Raw genomic sequence first — 25,855 nt, 5'->3', positions numbered from 1 at the left:
ATAGTAGCCCAAAACAAGTTTCTTTGTCCATCCTTCACCGTGTGTCATGGGATCTGGAACTAATACTAAAGACTCCCAGAGCTACTGCCTCCTACCTGTAAATCAGTGTATTTCCACTTCTGTCTGCCAGTAGAATGGAAGGTACCCAGGAATTGTGAAGGAACAGACTGGCATATTCTTTGTAAGGTGAGACACCCACATCAGGGATAAGCTCCAGATGTTTGTAGGGGGGACTTGACTGAATTTGATGCCAAGGTCAATGTTAGGCAGTTCATCTATTTTCCTCTTTCACTGTAGTGCAAATGAGTGCAGAGATGATCTACTACATTGGTAGATCATGTCAGAACTCATATACAGGCCAGACCAGGCCAGAATAACAGATTTTCTCCACTGAAATGTACTAGTGAATCAAATGGGATCTTATCACCATCTAGTAGTTGTCATGACAAATGTTTTGAGGGTTTTGTTGTAATTATTATTATCAACTAAATTTAAGTTCCATAGATGCCACAGTCGGATTTGAACCCTGGTCTCAGGATTGTTTGCCTGGATTACTGATTGGATAATTTAATTACTGTGCCCTTAATGTTTCTTCAGTTTGGAATCGGTGGTAGGGTTTTACAAATAAGCTGATGCAGTTATTACTTTATAATGTACACGGCAATTTTGAGGCATATTTTGAAAGATATGTAAATGAAAGCTGTATAAAATATTAAACGTTATCTTGAGAAATAGTCAGTACCTTACTGCTAATATCACTTGATGTGTAGCAAAGCAGACGAGGGGTAACAGTCTCGCTTAATGAGTGTTCATGGGAGATAAAGATGCCAGTTTTGAACAAGCTGCTGTAAAGACAGTGAAGTTGATTTGTCAACTGCATTTGCAGAAAAATGTGAAAAAAGCTAAACAGGCTTGCAACTTCTAGAAAGGCAAAGAATTGTATGTACATTCATCATTTATTAATATTAAGGCATATATTTATGTTTTATGTTCTATCGTTCTATATTAAATTAAAAATTAATTCCCTACTCATTAAAAATGAGCCAGAGGTATCATGAAAAAAGCAGATAATGGATTATCAGGAGAAAAACTATCCACACATCTGACACTACTTTTGTACAACACAAAATATTAACACCCATGTCAATATCATTATATTAATTCTCAGTAACTCAAATTGCACATATTTTTAATAATTTTGCTCTTTCAAATATTCTACTATTTTGCATGGATTATCAAAAACATTTTTGATATTAATAAAGCAAACAGATTTTATTTTTTAGGATAATCCTCATAACTGTACAAGGAAGTCTGGCCAATTACTTTTTGTCTGCAGTGTGAGACAAGGTCCACAGCTGCCAAGTTCCTGACAAATGTCCAACTCAGTACGGACTTTGTCTCTGCTCATCTTTTTTTTAAATCGTTTGTGACATGCTGTGATTTTTGTTCAGAACAAAGAGTTTGATGTTCATCCCATACCTGAACTCCTCTTGAGGTTTTCCCACCTGAGCCCACCTGTCAGGCAGCTGGTAAATGTAGCTCTGGCCGTCCTCTGTCCAGACAATTATCTTGTTTGCAGCTATAACTTCACCACCTGCCCAGTGATGGCCATCTTTGCAGCTCACAAAGCACAGCAATGAAAAGTCACAATAATCAAAAACCTATCGGACAACAGTGAGAAAGTAAAATGTCTATAAGGAAAACAAAAACCTGTATTGTATTCAACAACCAGCATTTCCTTAGTCTCTCTTATCAACATAAGTTCATACCAGCATTTTAAGAATTATTGATAATCCTACCACGCCGGAGAGCACTGTAGCATGGTGGTTAGCACAGTGCTTTACAGTACCAGTGACCCAGTTCAATTCCTGCCGCTGTCTGTAAGGAGTTTGTACATTCTCCACATGACTGCACAGGTTTCCTCTGGGTGCTCCAGTTTCCTCGCACAGTCCAAAGATGTACTGGTTGGTTGGTTAACTGGTCAATGTAATTAATGTCAATGTAATCCTGTGATTAGGCTAGGATTAAATCAGGGTTTGCTGGGCGGTGCAGCTCGAAGGACCTGAAAGGCTGTATCTCAATAAATAAAATAATGAGTGAAAATAGAAAGGTGTGTTTTAGACCATAGGCAATAGGTGCAGGAGTAGGCCATTCTGCCCTTGGAGCCAGCACCGCCATTCACTGTGATCATGGCTGATCATCCACAATCAGTTCCCTGTTCCTGCCTTCTCCCCATATCCCTTGACTCCGCTATCTTTAAGAGCTCTACCTAACTCTTTCTTGAAAGCATCCAGAGAATTGGCCTCCACTGCCTTCTGAGGCAGAACGTTCCACAGATCCACAACCCTCTGGGTGAAAAAGTTTTTCCTCAACTCCATTCTAAGTGGCCTTCCCCTTATTCTTAAACTGTGGCCTTTGGTTCTGGACTCCCCCAACAGGTGAATTTTAACTTCTCACTAAAAGGAGAGGAGTGGAAACATGGAGAAGAATTTTAAGACTTAGGCCCCAGGCAGTTAAAGGAACAGCTGGCACTGCCAAACTGTAAGGAAGCGGGTTTGCACAGGAGAGCATATGTCCAGTAAAGCAGAGAACTTGTAGTGCTTGGAGAACGAGTGGATATCAGAGTAAAGAGGATGGGAGATAATGGACGGATTGAAACAAGATTCAAAAAATTTGACTAGTGGACATAATTAACCTGATTTTTACCAACTGCAAGCAGATTTAATCACACCAGTAACGATTTTTCAGGAATTATTTGGAATTAAAAGACATGAAAGTGTTTTTACGTTGTGTCCCTTCATATCTCAAAAAAAAAAAATTCTTTACCTTCTCATGTACCGTTACTTACGTTACGCAAGCATATTTTGGCTCCAAGCAAACTACATCAAGCAGAACAATAACGATGGGCAAATTGATCTGATGAAGCTAATGCGGACTGTTGCCTGGATACCTGAAATCTCTACTGTTCATTGTGTAAGGTCATGAGCTCTTCATTATCGTTTGTTATAAATGGATGGGACATCAAAGTTACTTCCATTGTGCGAAATTTGCTTACATTCCACTACAATATCAGCTGGAATAATCTGATCTAATTCTGGAAGAGGTTGGAGCCCACAATCTTCTGATGTCTTGGCCAGCTAACTATAATGTTCATTATGTGTTTTGGCACTTCCAGTTAGATGTCACCAAGTTATTTCAGCTTGACATAAAGCTTACCTTCCAGCAATCAGAGCAAACCACCAACAGTAAGCGCTCTGTGTAAGTGCAAAAGCAGACAGCTTGACAATTGAAACACCAAAGTGACTTGGACTCCGCTTCATAAACATTCTCTCTGGCCTGGAAAATACAGAGGAGTCATTAGATCGGGCAAAGGTCTGGGTGAATTTCTGTAGTTCTGGGGACATTTCATACAATGGACTGACCTGAACTCCATTGACTGATGACGACAAGTCCCACACCTTTAGCTCTCCCGTTACTGAGATGCCAACTAACGAATCCTCTGCAAAGTATAGAAATGCTTTTAAGTAACAAGAAGACTAATGGCACTCTACAAAGGATGGTCCATCCAAAAGTGTATTTGTTTCTCTTCATATTACTTCAGCTATTATTTAAAAATGTTTAGGATGTTGAATACCACATTTTTGATTCACTGCACGCAACCATTAGCAGACCATTCATCCATCTAGGAAATGTGTTAGGAATCCTAGAAAACCTGCTTACAATCAGACATTCTAAATATGTGATGTAGCACACCATTGTGTGTTGGCCTCCATTTAGAAGTTTTGTTCCACTGACTGAAATGTACCCAATACTTGGAAGTGGAGATTGATTCACATATGCTACTGTTCACACTAATGAATGAGTTTCTTTCGGTCCTCTGGAGTTAGGAGAATTGCCTCCTTGACATAATACCCAAAGCTGAGCCTTCCCAGCATGCTCATTACACCTTGTCACTGCTGCTTCTGTCTGAGGACAGCAGACTGGAATGTCAATGGTGGAAAGTGAATGAACATCTCACCAGATTTGGCAACGCTCCATTCAGTGTTACCTGCCTCAACTCTCCATTGCTAAAACTAATTACTGTTCAAAGATTATCTGCAATGCAAAGAGCATTCCCAATTTCATGGTTATAAACCATCTTCTGAAACAAGCAATTATAACCAAGAGGGGCTGTAATATGGTAACTGACCTCTGCCACCCAACTTCCCCCACGCCTCCTACCCTACATATGTTTTGTAAGCTTTAGAACCCTTTGCTTTACTGGGTTGTTGTTTATTGCTTCCAATCTGCAGGAATCCCAGATCAAGGTATATAACAAAAACACCCAAAGAGGGTGTGAAGATTTTAATGATTAGAAATAAACTGTCTGAAAAGACTTCAGGCATGTATCAATAGTAAGTTTCAAAAGGAGATTAAATACATACCTGGAAGAGATAAGATACGACAGGGTCTTTTAAAAGACTCTTGGATAGGTACATGAAGCTTAGAAAAATAGAGGGAATATGGGTAACCCTAGGTAATTTCAAATCAAGTCAAGTCACTTTTTATTGTCATTTTGACCGTAACTGCTAGAACGGTACAAAGTAAAAACGAGACAGCGTTTTTCAGGACCATGATGCTACATGAAATAGTACAAAAACTACACTGAACTGCCCATCACCCAGGAGATGCCCTTTTCTCATTGCTACCATGAGGAAGGAGGTACAGAAGCCTGAGGCTCACACTCAGTGATTCAGGAACAGCTCCTTCACCTTTAGCATCCGATTCCTAAATGAACATTGAACCCATTAACACCACCTCACTTTTTAATAATTATTTCTGTCTTTGCACTATTTTTAATCTATTCAATCTACATATATATGTATACTTACTGCAATTGATTTACTTATTTATGTAATGTTTTTCTTTCTATATTATTCTGTATGGTATTGCTGCTACTAAGTTAACAAATTTCACGACACATGCCGGTGATAATAAACCCGATTCTGATCCTGGAAAAGTTGCCATTTTTAGGTTTTCTCCAGGATTTGATTGTGTTTCTAAGTCTGTTGTAAAAGGCCTTTCGTACTGAGTTAGGATGGAGTTGTGGAAAGCTCTGGGTGTAATCAAAGGAAAGCAACACCATTAGAAACACTGGGGATGATATCTGTTCTATTACCTTGAATTCTTTGGGAGCGGACAATGCACATCGAGCTAATCCAATCTGGAGTTGCAGATGAAACGAGAGCGTGGAGAAGCTCCAGGCTACGTGCATCAATCACTAATATATCCTGATACTGTCCACAACAAAGCAACCAGCCATCACCTGACATCCGAAAGGAACGGTAATAATACTGCAGGATGAAGATACAAACACAGGCATTAATTTATTCATTCTTTTGTTTATTTTTCTCTCTGCTTCCTGGAAGTCTGTGAAGAGCAAGAATTTCAGGTTGTATACAGCATATATTCTCTGACAATAAATTGAACCATTAATAAAATCTGTCCTTTTGAAAGGTATTGTACCATTTCCATTGTCCAGACAGACAATGAGTTCTGAACCAGAACCACATATAGTATTAAAGTGTTTTTCTAGATGTCACCTCAGGTTCATTTGCTAGAGAACTTAAATCCGTAAACAGTGGTTATCAAAACACTAGGAGAAGGTTTTGTATACTTACTCTTAAGATTTAACACCTTTTTTTTCTTCTCTAAGGAGAATTCTATTTACTTCTCTGATCTATCCATGTACATATAACCTTATCCTTTTAACCATTCTACTAAATATCTTCTCCCTTTTCTCCAAATCCTTCATGTTCTCTTTGAATTATGGTGTCTAGAACTGGTCAAAGGGACATTTGTGCACATATCATTTTAGATGACAGTAAGAGACATTGTGACGTAAACACAATGGGTCTGTTAGGTAAATAGCCAACCTTTGCAGTCAATATTTTCACATGCATCAGAGGAGTGGATCTATGATACTGCTAGAGTGCAGCTTCTTCAAGGTCATCTGCAGAAACAGCTTAATTTCTACCTTAATGTCTCTTTTTTTTCTTTTTCAAGGAGGACGGGTTCAGTCAGTGCCTTTGACCTGCAGCTGCACTCAAACTGCAGTCCTTATACACCTTTACCCCCAATCAAGAAGGCCTCAAAGCCCACCGCTACTTTTTGGATAACAGACCCCACCAGTTCCCCAGCACCACCACACTCCTCCGGTTGGCGGAGCTTGTTCTTACTCTCAATAACTTCTCCTTTGGTTCTTCACACTTTCTCCACGTCAAGGGCGTAGCCATGGGCACTCGCATGGGCCCCAGCTATGCCTGCCTCTTTGTGGGTTATGTGGAACAGTCTATGCTCCAAATCTATACTGGCACCACTCCCCAACTTTTCCTTCGCTACATTGATGACTACATTGGTGCTGTTTCCTGCACCCATGCTGAGATCAGTTTCATCAATTTTGTTTCTAACTTTCAACCTGCCCTTAAATTCACTTGGTCCATCTTGGACACTTCTCTTCCCTTTCTTGATCTCTCGGTCTCCATCTCTGGAGACAGACTATCCACTGACATCTTCTATAAACCCACTGACTCACATAACTATCTTGACTATACCTCTTCCCACCCTGCTCAATACAAAAATGCCATTCCCAATTCCCAGTTCCTCTGTCTCCGCCGCATCTGCTCCCAGGATGGGGCTTTCCATTCCAGGACTTGTCAAATGTCCTCTTTCTTTCAGGATTGTGGTTTCCCTTCTGGCATCATCAAAAATTCCCTCACCCGCATCTCCTCCACTTCCCGCACTTCAGCCCTTAACCCATCCTCCCATCACCACAACAGGGACAGGGTTCCCCTTGTCCTCACCTACCACCCCACCAGCCTCCAGATCCAACACATTATCCTCCGCAACTTCCGCCACCTTCAACAGGACCCCACCACCAAGCACATCTTTCCCTCCCTACCCCTCTCAGCTTTTCGCAGGGATCGTTCCCTCCGTGACTACCTGGTCCCCACGTCCCTCCCCACAAAACTCCCACCAGGCACTTTCCCTGCAAGCGCAAATGCTACACCTGTCCCCACACCTCTCCCCTTACCACCATTCCAGGCCCCAGACAGTCCATCCAGGTGAGGCAACACTTCACCTGCGAGTCTGCTGGAGTCGTCCATTGCATCCAGTGCTCCCGGTGCGGCCTCCTCTACATCGACGAAACCCGACGCAGATTGGGGGACCGCTTCATCGAGCACCTCCGCTCCGTCCGCCACAACAGACAGGATCTCCCGGTTGCCACCCACTTCAACTCTGCCTCTCATTCCCATCTAGATATGTCCGTACATGGCCTCCTTTACTGCCATGATGAGGCCAAACTCAGGAGGAGCAACACCTCATCTACCGTCTGGAATGAATAGTTAACGTGGTACATATGGTGCCAGTCGAGTTGCTGCTTTGTCCAAGTTGTTGCTTTGTGTTTTTCAAGGCAGGTGGTGGCTTTAACAATGCATATGCATTGTTGCCTTGTGATGCAGGAGAGATCCTATTGAGTCTTGAGGCAAGCTTTTCATTGCCGCTGACCTCTCTTATGATCCAAAGTATTTATGCATTGGTTTAGTTAAGTATCTGGTCAAAGATCATAATTATAGTGAGAGATTCAGCAATGGTAATATTATTGAGGGGAGATGGTTAGATTTGCTGGGAATACGCACTGACTGGCATTTATCCAGATTTAATGTTATTTATCAGTCTTTGTGCAATGCAACACCTTCTCATGAGCTGCAAATGGAATAGAGTTCTGTGTGATCATCAACAAACTTCTTCAGTTCTGATTTTATGTTGGAATAGAAGTCATTCATGAAGCAGTTGAAGATGTTTAGGTCCAGGACCCTGTCATGGGAGCTCCTGCACTGAGGTCCAAGGCCCAAGATGATTGGCCTCACAACCACACAAACATCTCTTTGTGCAAGGTATGGCTCTAGCTGGAGCCACTTACAAAACAAGGAGATGGTTATTGAGTACAAGAGGAAGAAGCCAGACGTCCATGAGCCTCAGCAGGGAATCAGGGGTGGAGAGAGTCAGTACTTTTAAATTCCTTGGCATAATCATATCAGAGGATCTGTACCGAGACCAGCATGTAAGCACCATCACAAAGAAGATACAACAAAGCTCAACGTTCTTAGAAGTTTGCATAGATTTGGCATGTCACCAATAATTTGGACAAACTTCTGCATGTGCACAGTGGAGAGTATTCTAACTGGTTGCATCATAGCTGGTATGGAAACGCCTACAGAAAGTGGTGGACCACAGACAAAGCATTCCCCATCATTAAGCACATTCACATGGAGCACTGCCACGAGAAAGCAGCATCTATCAAAGTTCAAAGTAAATTCATTATCAAAGGTTGCATACATCACCACATGCTACCCAGAGATTAATTTTCTTGTAGCCATTCACAGAATAAATACACCAGAATCAATGAAAAATTGCACACAAAGACTGACAAATAACTAACGTGCAAAAAAAGACTAACTGGGCAAATAATAATACATAATACACAAATAAATAATACTGAGAATATGTGGTTGTAGAATCCTTGAAAGTGAGTCAAAGACTGTGGAGTCAGTTCAGTGTTGAGATGAGTGAAGTTATTCATTCTGGTTCAGGAACCTGATGGTTGAAAGGTAAGAAATGTTACTGAACTTGGTGGTAAGGGACTTAAGGCTCCTGCACCTCCTTCCCAAAGGCAACAGTGAGAAGAGAGCATGGCCTGGAATGTGGGAATCGTTGGTGATGTTTGCTGCCTTCTTGTGCAGGACTCCTTGTAGATATCATCACAGACCCTCACTGTCCAGGCCATGCTTTCTTCTCTCCACAGCCATCAGAGAGGGGATATAACAGCTTTAGGTCCCATATGACCAAAGATTCAAAGTGCACTTATTATCAAAGAATGTAATTTATACATTACGAGATGTGTTTGCTTACAGGTAGCCACAAAGCAAGAACCATGAAAGAACCCAACTGGAGAAAAAAAAAGACCAACATCCAATATGCACAAGAAAGGAAACAAAAAAATCACAAATCGTACAAACAGTTGAAGCAAACGACAGCGACATTTCAAACCAAATTGAGTCCTCAGATCCAAACCTCAAAGCAGCCCAGAGTAGGCCCAAAGCCTCTCTTATCAGTTCATCATATTAACGGGCACGGAGCACAGCAGCCAGGGCAGTCTCAGCACCATAGAGGGAGGAGTAACATTGCACAGAGCAAGTGAAATTGGCTCTTGCTTTGGATCCCGACAGCCTGTCTTCCAACCATCAAGCCCTACAGCATCAAGCTCCTGAACCAGTGTGGATAACCTCACTCACTACCACTCTGAATTGATTCTTTAACCTACAGACTCGCTTCTAAGGACTCCTTACAACTCCAGTTCTCAGTATCTTTGTCAATTTGTCTTTTGCTTTGCACATTGATTGTTTGTCAGTCTTTGTTAATGTATAGCTTTTTGTAAATTCTATTGTATTGTACTTATTTTTCTGTAAATTCCTGCAAGGAAATGAATTTGATAATATATATTACTTTGGCTTTGTCCTTCGTCAGGACTCCTGACGAAGGGTCTCGGCCCAAAACATCGACGGCGCTTCTCCCTATAGACGCTGCCTGGCCTGCTGTGTTCTACCAGCATTTTGTGGGTGTTCCTTGAGGTTAAGGCCTATCACAATCATCTCACCCCTGAAATGTTTGAATCAAGAGTTCTGGGGTGTCAGGTACCACAGCGCAATACTGATCAAGTTACTGGTGAGTAAGCACTACTTAATAGCCCTGTTGAAGACTATTTGAATTACTTTGTTGATGACTTGGAGCAGATTAATGGGGTGGCGATTAATGGGTTGGATTTGACCAGCTGCTTGTGGACAGGTAATCTGGGTAATCTTCCACTGCTAGACTGACGTCAGTAGAGCAATGGAGCAGCTCACATAGCGTAGCATGCTTTCAGGAATCACGACCCTGGTCACATCTAGTGCATACAGTCGTTTCTTGAAGTGTCATTAAGTGAATTTAATTAAGTGAAAACTATCTTCTTTGAAAGTAGGGACTTTAGAAGGAGGCTGCGATGGATGATTCACCTGGGAAGTCCGTCTGAAAACATAACCCACCTTTGATTTTTACCCTCATGTTTACCATCGCCGAGTATTCATAAAGACTCCACCTCCAATTGTCTATTTGTCAACCACCAGTCATGACTGGATGTGGCAGCAGTAAAGATCTTTGACCTGGTCTGTTCACTGTGGAATTGTTTAACTCTGTCTGAAGCATGCTTCTCCACAGTGGCTTTTCAAATGAAGCTGAACATTGGTTGAATACAACATTATATTAAAGAATAACATCAGATCTTAGTCGTATATTATCATGTAGTCATTTGGAGTGGAACAGTACAGGCAACCCGGGTTCAATTCCCACCGCTGCCTGTAAGGAGTCTGTATGTTCTCCCCGTGACGGCGTGAGTTTCCTTCGAGTGCTTCAGTTTCCTCCTATAGTCCAAAGATCTACCAGTTGGTGGGTTAATTAGTCATTAAAAATTGTTCTGAGATTAGGCTAGGATTGCTGAGTGGTGTGGCTATTCTGTGAGGCCTGGTCTATGCAGTATCTCAATAAAATCAAATTTTAAAATAAATAGTAAATTAGCTCTGTGTTTATATGAAACAGTAAAAATTTACCATAGTTTGTCGCTAATTCCATTCCAAACTGAATATACTGCCAGTTTCAGCCATTTAAAAGGACCTGGTTTTCTTTCTAACTTCACCATGTATTCATGGAAAATTAAAATAAATCCTTTTCAAGTCATCAAAGTTAATCTCAATTTTCGAGAACTCTTTTAAATTGCAGACTTCAGTTCTGTTCTTTCAAAATGCAATGCATGACAGCAACATATGTAAGTGAATTAAGTGTCACATCAAATGCCAGTGTACTTACATAGATTGAAGTGTGAGTGAAGGGCAGTTTTGTATGTTCGATGCATTGGCCACTGGTGACATTCCAAAGGCACATCTCCCTGAAAAAGGAACCTCATACATTAATTTTCACAGCGTCTCAAGTCAATTGACCAAAATCATTTCATAGCGTCCAGGTTTTCTTTAATGCCACAGTTATAAGCGGGCAAGCCTTTTTTTTTTATAAATTACTGAGCATGAAGGTGTTCTGGCCATTACTTAAAGGTGAAACATATCTACTCCTTTCTGTTGAAGTAATTACATCCTGCAGCTCAGCTTGAAGCCTCAGTTTGAAGCCTAGTAACTAACCTACATGCAGCCTGTAGCAAATTGCAGGTAAACCAACAATATGGGTTGTCAGTGATTTAGATTGTTCATCATTTGTATGAGTCACATCCAATTAACAAATGTTGCCTTTCATCCAAATTAAACCTGATATTCTTGAAAGCGCCATGCATCCTGGAGACTTCACTTTTATTTATCTTTCAGCTGTCTGCATGCCAAGCTCAGCTTTTATCATTCTTTAAAAACACACTGCCACCCACTGGAAATTTTTACAGCGCACGTCTTTCTTCAAATGAGAGAGCTTACAAAGAACTGTGGCTGTTGCTACAGTGACGTCTGACTTTGTGTCTTTTGTAAAACTCCAGATCTAAAGCGATTTGCTTACTTTTATTGTGTGCACGATCTCTCTCCCCCTCTCCCTGTCTGGATAGAGATGTATATTTGGCTAGCAGGGGAAGATAAACTCTAATGGTACTGACCCATTCCACCCACCTCCCAATATTTAGTTTCATTCAGAGAACAAGATTCAAATTGCTGACTCAAAGATGAAGTTTAGGCCACACAACTGTATCATTGCTCAAAACTACACCGGCCTCAACTCATTTATGACAGAAACCCTCACTGAATCTCTGGGCTCGATTACCCTCTTCCTGATAAAAGGTAATTGACCTGAAATCTCAGCTCTAATGCCCTCTCGTGTACGCTGTCTGTCCTGTTGAGCACTGCCTGTGCTTTTTGCTCTTAATTCAGATGTCCAGCAACTGCAGCCTTTTTATGATTCTCTCTACCTCATTCCACCTTCCGTAAAAATCACCAAAGAGATACGAGTTGTTATTAACAGTAAATCCACTGGGTACCCTTTTGCTGATGTAACATGATATTCTGGTCCCATAAAATCCACTTGCTTAATGAAGCTTAAATTTTAATTAGAGAATGCTCAGCTGATGATCGGAAAAGGCAGGCTCTGTGAAATGTGGTCAATTACTTGCATACGTTCCTGCAAGTGATCAAAGCTCATGTTCATTCTCCCTAAGTTGCTGACAATAGAAAAATAAAATGGACAAAAACTTTCCACACTGGACCAACTGAAAAAGTAAGTTCAGCTGACTTCATTGTTAGCCTTGATGCATTATTTTTCTAAAGGCCTGTTTTCCTTAACTTTGCTGCTGCTCTGTAATTTAAATCTTCCTTGCTTTATTTACTTATTGAAGCAAAACAGGAGAATCTGGAAATACTCAGCTGATCTGGTTGTATCTGCAGAGAAAGAAACAGTTAATATTTCAGCTCAATATGGTTTGAGTGAAAGGTCACCAGCTGAAACATTTATTTCTCTCCCCATAGGGGCTGTCTGACCTGAATTTATCCAATGCCGTTTAGTCATGAAGTCATGGAGTGATACGATAGAAAAACAGGCCGTTCACCCCACCAAGTCTGCACCAACCATCAACTACCCACTTACGCCAATCCTACACCAGTCTCATTATTGTCCACTCTGTATTAGCTCCCTCCTGACTCCACCACTCTCCTACACACTAGTGGCAATGTGCTGTGGCTAGTTAAATTACCAAACCACATGTGATTGAAACTTGTGAAATAAATGGAGCACCCAGAGTAAACTAGCAAAGTCACAGAGAGAATGTACAAAGCCCATACTGACAGCACCTGAGGTCAGGGTTGAATCCAGGTCTCGGGTGCAGTGATTCTCATAACTGTGCTACAAAATTAATTTCAGGTTTCCAACATCTGCAGCATTTTGATTTCAAATCATACCTCAAAAGGCACCATCTATCTTCAAAGAGCCCCACCGTGTCATCTTCTCACAGCTACTGTCACCCTGAAGCCTCACAGCACCAAGTTGAAGAACAGCTACTTCCGTTCAACCTTCTTCGGCTGTCCATCGATTTTTGATGATGACTGAGGCCTGGGCAAGGTTGTATGGAAGACCGGCAGTTGTCCACGCTGCAAGTCTCCCCTCTCCATGCCACCAATGTTGTCCAAGGGAAGGGCATTAGGACCCATACAACTTGGCACCGGTGTCGTCGCAGAGCAATGTGTGATTAAGTGCCTTGCTCAAGGACACAACACACTGCATCAGCTAGGGCTCGAACTAGCGACCTTCAGATCACTAGACCAATGCCTTAACCACTTGGCCACGCGCCAACACTATTTGGTCCCTGAAGCATCATGCACAACACCAATTATTGCCTCAGTATAGCAACACCTTGATAACTTTGATAGCCTTAAACTAAAATTATACTTTATTTTCTGCTTTATTTCTTCCTTGTATAATTCTTTGAGTTAAGTTTAATTTATGTTTCTCTTGAGAAATCAGAGAATGCTGTGTCTCTGACCCCCTTTACCTGTGACACTGCTGCAGTTAAGTTTTTCTTTGCACCTACACAGATAATTACTTGTGCAAATGACAATAAACTTGACTTTGACCTTGATCTCCTGCAAGGCAGGAACTCCTCGTGCAGAGCTCAATGAGACCACCTAGTAAGAGAGACTCACCCATTTTCAGCAGCACTGACAATGTATGGCTGCTTCTCACTTGCTTTACCAAGGGAAGTAATTGAAGCAGTGTGGCCAAACATCAAGATGCGAGGTAAAGTCTGAGGAAGTAAAAAAAATTGTACTCATATATGCACAGGAAACAAACTTGATTTTGACTTTTAACACATGGCTTGAAATCAGATTACACTTTTTTTGTTGTGCGAAACAGATCCTGCCTAACTTTCCGTCATCCAATTGAGTGATGGACAAAGAATCAAGAAACTGGCAAATGGACACAATTGAAAAGACATGAGGATGGCTTATCTCTTGAATCTTGCATTGAAACTTGCACAAAGCTTGTCACAGCCTTAACGAATTTCTATTCATGGTACCTGCTTGAAGGTGAGAGAAGGCTCGGAGGAGGAGAACACAATTCCCAGGTAGCTGGCCACCCCAGCTCACCCTATACTGCACTCGTCTTCACAGATCAAGTCCTGAAATACTGCAAGACATGGGCACATCACACTAATGGAGATGGTATTATGTATACTTGTGGTGAATAATGCACAAACGCTACAATTAGTAATGGGACCTCAGCAATGCTATTCGGAATATGCCGAGCAATAACATTAGTGACTGGCAGGTGGAGAGAAAAATGCCTTGATGGAACCTTGTGGCCCCTTAAACTCTCGTTTATTGTGGCAGGTGGCTTTTTATGTTTATCTAAGTTATAAATGTAGATTATATTTCACTCCTTTAACAGGTAATTTCTATCGGTAAGCATGGAAATAACTACAGTATACTTGCTGCTCTCATTTAGATGTACATCTGGCCTTGGGCAAACATCAAACTTGTTAGGGTGAACAATGTTCAGGACAATTCCTCATTGGTTCCCCTCATTAATAATTAAGCACCATTATATATAAGCAAAATAACTCATGCACAAATTATGCACAAAATGGGCACAGAAGCTGCAACTTCTCAACAATCAAACTTTGGAAGCATAAGCCTAGAAATTGGTTCAAATTGTGCATGTTTTACACACTAACTAGCACTTCTGGGTGAGATAGTGGCCATCTGGAAATTGACTTGGACACTTTCATAAGCAGTTCATTCTTATGAACTAAGTAGCTGAGGTGTTCCTGGTCTCGGGAACCTGAGCTACACATTTATTCCTGCAGTAGCATAACTAGTAGCATGTTGTGTGGGCTATGATTTTTTGGCTGATCAGACATAAAAACTAGGAGCTCATTGCAGAGGGGGTAGCAATGAGACATCAGCTAAAGTTTCCGCATTTTGCTTTCAATATCCAAAACACAACTCTAGCCAGCCTCAGTTTTCAATGCTCGGGATAATTTAAATTGCAACTGTAGGACTCACTTCACTATTTGTAACTTCTTCAGCAGTTCAAATCTTAGCTGCATGATGTGATTACCGCCCCATCAGGGACAGTCATGGCATGAAACACTATTTGGGGGGGACAGGAAACCACCATGCCCACTCTTTCCTGCGTGACCCTGCTTCAACATTTACTTCCACGAGAAAAATATCATTTTCTTAGCCGGTTCCTTGAGATCGAGGATGACTTGCATCCACTTCATTTTTATGGGTTCCAAGATGACGGATGAGCCCGTACTGGGAATTGTAGAGCTTTCCGCCGTTGGAGCAAAAGGTGCCTGACAGATTGGGCAGGTGGTAATTGGAGAGGTGTCCCACTCCAGACAATTACCTGTGTTCTCCCTATAAGTGGAGTTGAAATTGTTGAGGTTCTCAATATGATTACAAAACTTCTCTAGCTTGCATGATCATGGGCTAGGTATTCAGAAGAGTCACTAAGGCAAAACAGTGACTATACTTCATTAGGAATCTGAAGAGATTTGGTATGTCAACAAAAACACTCAAAAACTTCTATAGATGTACCATGGAGGCTGCATCACGGTCTGGAGTGGGGGGGGGGGGGGAGGCTACTGCACAGGTCCGAAAGCCGCTGCAGAGAGTTGTAAATTTAGTTGGCTCCATCTTGGGTACGAGCCTACAAAGTGCCCAGGACACCTTCAAGGAGCGTCCATTATTAAGGACCTCCAGCACCCAGGGCATGCCCTTTTCTCACTGTTATCATCAGGTAGGAGGTATAGAAGCCTGAAGGCACACACTCAGCGATTCAGGAACAGCTTCTTCCCCTCTACCATCCGATTCCTAAATGGACATTGAACCCATGAACAACACTTCCCCACTTTTTAATATATATTATTTCTGTTTTTGCAAGATTTTTAATCTATTCAATATACGTATACTGTAATTTATTGATTATGTTTCTCTTTCTTCTATATTATGTATTGCGTTGAACTGCTGCTAAGTTAACAAATTTCACAACACTTGCCAGTGATAATAAACCTGATTCTGATTCTAAGAATGTTGCATTATTTCAAGGAGATTTCAAGCATACCCTTGTATCGTTTCTGCTGTGCCAACTCTATTAACATTTTTGTACTAATACTAAGAGTATCTAGGCAGTCATTAACACAATACACAGTCAAACAATTACTGCAGTAAGAGGTGTAGAATCCCAATTTCCATGCAATAGCTTTAGATTTCGGAGCAGGTAAAATATTGGATGATATTCTCAAGGATTAGTATTATTAACATTGAAATTGTTTTCCTTTCATCTGAGCCAATTGCAGGGCTCAGATTATGGAAAGTATTGTTTGAAAAAGAATGGGAGTTAGCTGGCGAAAAGAAAGTAAACCTAACTTCTGAACTATCATTCAAGAAGACTGAGACTTGAAGATGTTTACCATTTCCCTCTAGCCCAGAAATGGGCGGTAACATTAGAAGGGAACGCTGGGGTCTCATTGTGACTTCAGTGACTGATGGTGAATAGTCGCAGCTGGAAGAGTAGATTAGCTGGGATGCCACTCCTGTTATTATGGGTTTACTTTTACACATACCCCAGTGTTATGAACACAGCATAACACTGCCACCAGCCAATATTATTATCAAAGCAAAACAAATGGGTTAATTGTTATAAAGCAAAACAAAGATCTCACATGCCCACTACAGGGTATTCAAAACAAACACAAAGGGCCAAGCACACGATAGCTTAGACCACAAAACCGTAAGACACGGGAGCAGAATTAGGCCTTTCAACCCATCCGGTCTGCTCTGCCATTCCATTACGGCTGATTTATTTTCCCTCTCAATCCCATTCTCCTGTCTTCCAACCATAACTTTTGACACCCTGACTAATCAAGAACCTATCAACCTCTCTTTTAATTATACTCAATGACTTGACCTCCACATCCGTCTGGGGCAAGGAATTCCACAGATTCACTACTCTCTGGCTATAGAAATTCTTCCACATCTCTGATCTCAATGAACATCCCTCTACTCCAAGGCTGTGCTGCCTTGTCCTAGACTCACCAACTATAGGAAACACCGTCTCCACATCTACTCCATCCAGGCCTTTCAATATTCAACAGGTGAGACCTCTCTTCCCCCCTCCCCCACCACCATGCTTCAAAACTCCAGAGAGTACAGGCCCAAAGCCATCAAATGCTCCTCATATGATAACCTTTTCATTCCCAGAATCATTCTCGGGAACCTCCTCTGGACTTTCTCCAATGCCAGCACGTCTTTTCTTAGACAAGAGGACCAAAACTGCTCAAAATGTGCCAAGTATGCTCTGACCAAAGCCTCAGTATTACATCATTTCTCTTGTATTCTAGTCCTCTCAAAATGAATGTTAACATTGCATTTGCTTTACTCCCCACCAACTCAACCTACAAGTTAACCTTTAAGGAATCCCATACAAGGTCATCCAAGACCATTTGCGCCTCTGATTTTTAAAATTTTCTCCCATTTAGAAATTAGTCTACACCTTTACTGCTTCTACCACAGTGCTGATGATTGACCTCAGGAGAAGGAAACCAGAGGTCCATGAGCCAATTTTCACCAAAGAATCAAGTGTGAAGAGGGTCAGCAACTTTAAATTTCTCTGTGTAATTATTTTGGAGGACCTGTCCTGACTCCAGCACTGAAGTGCAACTACGAAGAAAGCACAGCATTACCAATACTTCTTTAGAAATTTGTGGAGATTAGGCATGACATTTACAACTTTGACAAATTTCTATAGATGTGGAGAATGTATTGACTTGCTGCATCACAGCCTAGTATGGAAACACTGATGCCATCGAAGGAAAATCCTACAATAAGTACTTCATACAGCCCAGTCCATCACAAGTAAATCCCTTCCACCCAATGAGAACACTTACATGAAATGCAATTGCAAGAAAGCAGCATTCGTCATCAGGGACCTCCACCACCCAGGGCATGCTCTCTTCTTGCTGCTGCCATCAGGAAGAAGGTATAGGGGCCTCAAGACTCACACCACCAAGTTCAGGAACAGTTATGACCCCTCAACTATCAAACTCTTGAACCAAAGGGTCAAACTTCACTCACTTCGGATGCCCCATCACTGAAATGTTCCGACAACCAATGGACACATTTTCAAGGACACTTCATCTCATATTCTTGACACTTACTGTTTATTTATTTATTATTACCATTTCTTTCTTTCTGTATTGTGAGTTCATTGCCTTCTATATTCTGGATGAATGTCCAAGTTGAGTGGTCTTTTATTGATTCTCTTATGGCTATTATTCTGTAGATTTGTTGAGTATTCCCACAAGAAAATTTATCTCAGGGTTGTACATGATAACCAACTTACTTTGAATCTTGAACATCCCTACACTGTTCCTTCTGCCACCTCTTCTCATAATCTTCTACAGACTCGAGGAAATCAGCAGATGCTGGAAATTCAAACAACACACACAAAATGCTGGTGGAACACAGCAGGCCAGGCAGCATCTATAAGGAGAAGCACTGTTGACGTTTCGGGCCGAGACCCTTCGTCAGGACTAACTGAAAGGAAAGACAGTAAGAGATTTGAAAGTAGTGGGGGGTGGGGGGGAATGCAAAATGATAGAAGACCAGAGTGGGTGGAATGAGGCTAAGAGCTGGAAAGGTGATTGGCGAAAGTGATACAGAGCTGGAGAAGGGAAAGGGTCATGGGACGGGAGGCCTCGGGAGAAAGAAAGTGGGGGGGGGAAGCATCAGAGGGAGATGGAGAACAGGCAAACAACTAAATATGTCTGGGATTTAGCTGTTTGTCTGTTCTCCATCTCCTTCTGGTGCTTCCCCTCCCTTTCTTTCTCCCGAGGCCTCCCGTCCCATGATCCTTTCCCTTCTCCAGCTCTGTAAGACTTTCGCCAATCACCTTTCCAGCTCTGATCCTCATCCCATCCACTCTGGTCTTCTATCATTTTGCATTTCCCCCTCCCCCCACCACTTTCAAATCTCTTACTGTCTTTCCTTTCAGTTAGTCCTGACGAAGGGTCGCGGCCCGAAGCGTCAACAGTGCTTCTTCTTATAGATGCTGCCTGGCCTGCTGTGTTCCACCAGCATTTTGTGTGTGTTGCTTCCACAGACTCCCTGTTTCCTCAACATTACCTGTCCCTCCACCTATCTGATTTGTTTGTAAACCTGGCCAAAAGGCCATCAATTTAGTCATCCAAATCATTGATAGCTTCCACTAGAGAGAATGAGTTTTGAAATGACATTGTTCTGAAACATCTTTGTTCATATGTCTACTAGAGTTTATTTTTTTATAAATTGAAATACAGCAGGGAATAAGCCCTTCGAGCCATGCCATCCGGCGACCCCTGATTTAACCCTAACCTCATCACAGGATAATTTACAGTGACTAATTAACCTGTCAACTGGCATGTCTTTGGATTGTGGGAGAAAACCGGAGCCGCTGTAGGCAACCCACACAGTCACGAGAAGAACGTACAAACTCCTTACAAGCAACAGCGGGAATTGAACCCGAGTCATTGGTACAGTAAAGTGTTGTGCTAACCACTACGCCACTGTGCCATGGTGTTGACTCATTTATTACACAGGCACAAATGTTACAATGCAATTCCCCTCCTTATTAAATCACTTCAAGAAACTAGAAGAAACCTTAAATTGAAGAATGTTTTCCTTCTTTTGCAATGGGCAGCTGTCAGCTCACCATGGCAATCAATAATAGTCATAGATTGCTGACCAGCAGCAGCATTTCACTGACATTTCATCCCTGCCAACATACTGTACCTGCAGGTCATTTAAAATTATTTCAATGCCTTTTTTATAAAGAGGAAAATTGCATAGTTTTATGAAAAGCCTGTGTATAATGGTAGCCTTTTTCATCCAGAACCATTAATTTATGAGCTTTTATGCTTCATAAATGTAATTTATTTTCAATTCAAAATATAAAGCACAAAGCCACGTCTGCCTCCCTCTTGCTCCCTCTCATATTTTTATTCTCTCTTTCTAACTTGTACAAAGCAAATGAATAAATCAAACATTTTCAAGAAATGTGTACATTCACAAGCAGACGTAATGAGCAATCATTACCTGAGAAGTATTCACGCAAAATACTAACCTTGAAATCAGGTGACAGGTTCCAGAGGCAAATCTGGCCCTCCCAACTTCCTGTCACTATAGTTCCCTGGTCATCAGTGAGCATTAGAGCACAGATGGAGTGAGATGGTGCTTTCTTCCCCCACAACGCTATTGGCTGCACAATGCTCTTCATGGTGAGCAAACACCTGAAAATGATATAAAATTGTCAATATATTCCTTGTATTTCAATTCTTATATCCTTGCATATACATTTCTATGCAAAAGTCTTATGCACTCTAACTATATACAGTGTACATTTACTTTTGCACAGTACTGTACATGGTGCAACCTATTAAAACATCAGAAAGGTGTCTTCCAGAGTGTGTATAGTGCAAGTGCTGTTCAGCTATTTTTATGCATTTGTGGTGATAAGTTATGTGACAATAAAAATATTCTGGCCTATAGTGTTCAAATGTGGAACGTAAAGAATTTCTTGGAAAATTACTAAGTGTCACTCAGCACCGACTGCTCTGTGTACAAAGCCCATCAGTTTCCTCCTGAGTCGTTTATTATGTGTTATGTTGTACGACATGGGTGATCATGGTCTTTGACCATGATTGTTCTTGGCAAATTATTCGAAAGAAGTGGTTTGCCAGTGACTTCTTCTGGGCAGTGCCCTTACAAGACAGGTGACCCCCAGCCATCATGAATACACTTCAGAGATTGTCCGCCAGGCGTCAGTAGTTGCATAACCAAGACTTGTGATATGCACCAACTGCTCATACGATCATCCAGCTCCTGCTCCGATGGCTTCTTGTGACCCTAAATGGGTGGCTAAGCAGGGCTACACCTTGTCCAAGGGTGACCTGCAGTTTAGTGGAGGAAAGGAGTGCCTTACACTTCCTTTGGTAGCGACATACTTCCACCCCACCGCCCAGAGTAAGACATAGAAAATGCTAGCAGAACTCCGCAGGTCAGGCAGCTGAGGAATAAGCAGATGATGTTTTGGGCCGAGACCTTTCATCAGGACTGGAAAGGTGGGAGAGGAAGCCAGAAAGGCATTTTTCCCCATCAGTTTGACACACTCATTAATGGAGTGACCCGAGCAGGCCTAGTGATTTCCCACCTTGATCAAACTCCTCTGTTTCAACACTTGGCATTGTCTTGGAGGACTTTGTATGTGCATAGGTGGGAGAGAGGAAAGGGGCTTGTTTTGTTGTGTTCTGTGTGTTGTTTTGCCAAGGTAAAATATGTTGGCACTGGAATGTGCCAGCACACCTCAGATGTGTTGGTTGTTAACACAAGCAATTTATTTTACTCTATGTTTCGATGTACACATGACAAGTAAACTTGAATCTTTGAATGGCTGTAATTCTCTATAGGCACTGACACAGAAACACATCTTCACCAGCGCATATGAGGACAGCTTCAACTTAAGCTGAAGGCAAGGACATGGAATCTAACACTGGGAGGTGAGAGAAAACAACTTAATCCTTGCATTCACTTTTCCTTGGGTCCTGTAATGCCCAACAATCATATGTTTGAGCTCTGCTCCCAGCAGCCGGTAGTGATATTCCACCTGCTGCTGCAACCTGCATTCTAGCTGCTGATTTCCCACTGACAGAAGCCAATTCCCTCCTGCCCAAACCTGAAACTTGTGAGCCGTTCCCATGTTCTCCCACTCACTTCACAAAGGTATCGTGAACAGAGGATAGAATTGTGAGTGTCTTAAATGTGCAAGATCGAGAAGCTGGAGTGCAATAGATCACTGCGGCATGGGGAGCTCCCAAACAGCATTTACTCGCCTACATGTTTCCAGGCAGTGTAGGCTTTCATGGTCCTTTTTCCATTTACTGGCAGGTCTGATGGAAAACCACAGCTTGGTTCAAAAGCTGCCTCAATAGACAAGAATGCACCTGCAGTGAAAATGCCTTTCAAACACATTTTTGGCTATCATCTCTGAGCAAGCCTTTGACAAGTCTTTTTTTAAACTTCTCCATCACAGATCAGTATTTCTCACTCAGATGAAATCACCATCAGTTGATAATGCAATTTTAAGTCAATTCTTATAACCTTAAGAACTCTAACCCAGTGTTTGACATTATAAGAATTGACCAAAGTGGGGAATATTGCTCACACTGGAGACAGTAATTCTTTCTAAGAGTGTGATAAAGCAAAAAGGGGGTGTTGGGGTGCACGCTTGGTAACAATGGGAAATTGAGGGAATTACAGAATTAATTTAATAAATTAATTTCTTATTATAAGCATTTGATCCTCAGTGTCACCCAATTGATTACCATGTTCACATAATCATGTCAACACTTCCTTACCCATCATTCTTGTAGACTTTGCTTGAAGTGCATTATAGTTGTTGAAAAGCAATGTGACACTTCTGGATTCGGTATATCATGAGAAAACTGGACTGAAGAAAGTGTCATTTCTGGACCTGACTCACTCACTGTTGTTGATCTCTACTGTAGTACCTGACTCACTCACTATTGTTATTCTCTACTGTAGTATAGCGTTAGCTAGTATGATTCCCATACTTACTCACACTGATGTAACTCCTGTAAATTAGGGCATGGTGTTCAATGGGGTAAAGTTCAGAATTTGCCCCCTTTGAATTGTCTTGACCACATTTCCCTAGCCCATGGCCCAAATGAGATATCACAGTCCCACTTAATGTACCTTCAGGCATAGAGGTTTTGCCTGAGCTATGATGACAATAATAACTTTCTCCTTTATTGATCGCAGCACTTCAGGTTGGACAATCAATTGGCAATTGACCATGATCGTTAATCCATAACAAAAATGGCAGAAAAAGACCAAATGAAAAAGAATTGTAGACAGTAGAGTGTGGAGTATCTGAAATATGGATTTATGCCAGTAGCAAACAATGTGCCTGGTGTGTGAAAAAGTTTTTCCAAATGAGGCAAATGAAACTGTCCAGGCTCCTTAAAGAAAATACACTCAGATGAAGCAAACAAGAACTTGACTAATTTTCTGTCACTTCGTGAAACTTTTCAGAAATGAAAAACAGTACAAAATATGTTTGCCAGCACTTAACAAAATAATAACACATTTTCACAACAATTCACAACAAAACAGTGATACGTTTCTGTAATGTGGAAACAGGTTCATGGGGTTGGTGAGTGAGGCAGAAGACTCTGTTTAAGAGAAATCATATTAATCAGTTAATTACAAACAGTAAAAAAAAATTCAACCAAACCTCCAAGTCCCCAAGTTACACAAGTTATAAAATGAAATATTCAATAAACAGATACTTAGCTAAGAATGTGATTGGACTCCCTTCATTCTGGACCATGCTTTCCCAATAGTTCTTCAGCATTGGTCATGACCGTGTGAAGTGCACCCTGAGAACAAACAGAAAGAGGCCCAGCCTCCCGTACATGCTATCCTTATACCCCTGAGGTGCTTGAAAACAGACACCAGTGCTATGGCACACGAGGCAACCAAATGGAAAGAGCTGCCGCATACTTCAAACAGGCCAATCAATGATCGGCACAACAGAAGCAACTTTTGACCAACCAGAAAATTAACTCTGACATGACACGCTACCCCTCAAAAGATGTGACACTGCGACAATTCAACCATCAAACTAGTATGACACTTGTAAACACCCCACGAAGTTACATATAAAACACAGAAGTACAATACGCAGTACTGTAAACCCAAGTCAGCCTCCAGTACACTACAGTAGTCCACCAGCCTTCCTGGGCCTCAAAAGGCCATCAGCCTCCACCAAAAGAGTAATAGCCAATGAGCTGGTGCCCCACTTAAAGCAGATGTAATCAGCCAGGAGAGTGATGTTCCCCGACTCATCAGGAATGTAGGTGCAGCATTTTTCACCAATAACAGCACAAGTGCAATCTTTCTTTGCAAACAGGCCTTTTAGGGCCATTGATATCAGTTCCCAGGACGGTCTGGCACCATGCAAGGAAAAGCTATCATCCAAAACCTTCCTTCCTCTGTAATAGCCCTCTTACTACGCTGACCAGCATGGGCTAGGTGCTCATTCAGGGTGCTGGGGTGGTAGATGTATGGCATCACGTATCCCAGAGAGCAGCGGCGCACCACACCATGGGAGCCACAGGTCGACCTAGGTGCTGAATAACCAGTCAGTGCCATTCAGTTTCGAGGGTGTGTCCACTTTCAAAGTACCACTTGGCACAGACACAGTCGTCCCAGAATACTCCTCCTACTCACTCTTGCCATATCCACTGTCTTGTACATAGGCTTATCATATCAGCTACACCAACATTCCTTTCCCTTCCCCATCAGTGGGGAAATCCCTTTAAGAGTCAGGACTTCCCAATTATACAAATGGTCCTTAAAGCACCTAATCCCTTGGGGGCTATTAGGCCCCAAGTCCCTTAAGGCTGCCACCATACAAGGGGTCAAGGTTGGCTGGAATAGTCTACTCCATCCTTGAACCCCCCAAAACAAAATGCCAAAACCCAAGAAGCTAGGCAACTTCTCCCAACGGTCTTCTCCCTTGTCATCAAAAGGAATCAGCATTAATGGTATCCCTTCTGCACTGTACTTAGGAGTCCTCATACAAATCCAGTAATCTGGCACTTTGGTTCAGTGTGCAAATTCGAATGCCATTGTCAGGAATGTATTATAGGATCACCCACCACAAGCCCTCCACCTCATTCTTAAGGCCACTAATCATGTTGTGCTGGTGCAGTGCGATGACTGGGAACAGCCAGAAAGCATCCCTCCAACTATACTTCCTCCTGGGAAATCCTAGCATGTTAGTATAGACAGAATGTGGTGTCCAGTGTCAACCCCAGGGAAAGCTAACTGGTCTGACCAATCTAGGGGCATCCCATGACCCATCAGTAGCTTGTCAAGACTCCCAAATCCTGCAATGTTGTCAGTCCTCTCCAGGACTCAGCATTGCTCACACAGATGGTCCTCTCTCTTAAACAGACTTCTAAAGACATTCACCTTCCTCTCAATCAGCCAAACCCTGCCAAAGCATTGTCAAAAGTAACAGGGAAGCAGGGCTTAGTGAGTGAGACAGAAGACACTGAATGTGAATAAGCATATTAATCATTTATTTACAAACAGTAAAATATACAACCAAACATCAAAGACCCCTCCCCCAACTTACACAAATTACAAGACTAAATATTCAACAAACAGATGCTTGGCTAAGGTGGACTCCCCTCATTCTGTAGCATGCTTTCCCAATAGTTCTTCAGCATTTGTCGTGACCTCAGTATGAAGTGTGCCCTGGAACAAAAGGAAGGAAAGAGGGCAATCCTCATGTATGTGCTATTCTTATACCCCTGAGATACCTGAAACCAGACACTGGTGACATGGCACACAAGGTAACCAACAGGAAAGAGCTGCTGCAGCCTTTAAACAAATCAATCGATGACCGGCATGATAGAAGTCTCTTTTGAGTGACAACTAAACTAACCCCCACATAACAGCAATATACAACATTTTATTGCTTATTGCTAAATCTGGAAAACCCTATAAAACCCGAGAAGAACTGATTCTGCCAGCAGTAAGGAAGGTTTTCAGTATGGTTTTGTAAATGTCTCCAGACCAAATAATAAGTGTTTCCACTCAGTGGCGGCTCTATTGAAAGACAAATAGATGAAATGGCTGAGAATATGGAGGACACATTGCCCAGTATA

General features: G+C 41.9%; 1 protein-coding gene across 14 annotated transcripts in view; it reads right to left on the bottom strand.

The window, feature by feature from the left end:
- Positions 1-25,855, bottom strand: part of LOC132382495 (WD repeat-containing protein 72-like) — a 502,802-nt gene that overhangs the window by 433,709 nt on the left and 43,238 nt on the right. For 11 of the 14 annotated variants that reach the window (XM_059952748.1, XM_059952757.1, XM_059952751.1 and 8 more), the window contains exons 2-9: positions 20,221-20,386; positions 13,755-13,855; positions 10,942-11,020; positions 5,159-5,333; positions 3,423-3,499; positions 3,217-3,336; positions 1,480-1,661; positions 743-845 (exon numbers count right to left, since the gene is read on the bottom strand). In XM_059952748.1, coding sequence (XP_059808731.1) covers positions 743-845; positions 1,480-1,661; positions 3,217-3,336; positions 3,423-3,499; positions 5,159-5,333; positions 10,942-11,020; positions 13,755-13,855; positions 20,221-20,373 — 990 coding nt within the window. In that variant the 5' untranslated portion in view covers positions 20,374-20,386. Of the gene's footprint in view, positions 1-742; positions 846-1,479; positions 1,662-3,216; positions 3,337-3,422; positions 3,500-5,158; positions 5,334-10,941; positions 11,021-13,754; positions 13,856-20,220; positions 20,387-25,320; positions 25,635-25,855 lie in introns of those variants that run through there. The other 3 variants (XM_059952747.1, XM_059952745.1, XM_059952744.1) reach the window with 2 other exon arrangements.

The sequence above is a fragment of the Hypanus sabinus genome, chromosome 28 (assembly GCF_030144855.1).
Source record: "Hypanus sabinus isolate sHypSab1 chromosome 28, sHypSab1.hap1, whole genome shotgun sequence".
NCBI classification, from domain to species: Eukaryota; Metazoa; Chordata; class Chondrichthyes; order Myliobatiformes; family Dasyatidae; genus Hypanus; species Hypanus sabinus.
The sequence above is the reverse complement of the archived record's forward strand: the minus strand, read 5'-3'. Positions and strand labels throughout refer to the sequence as shown.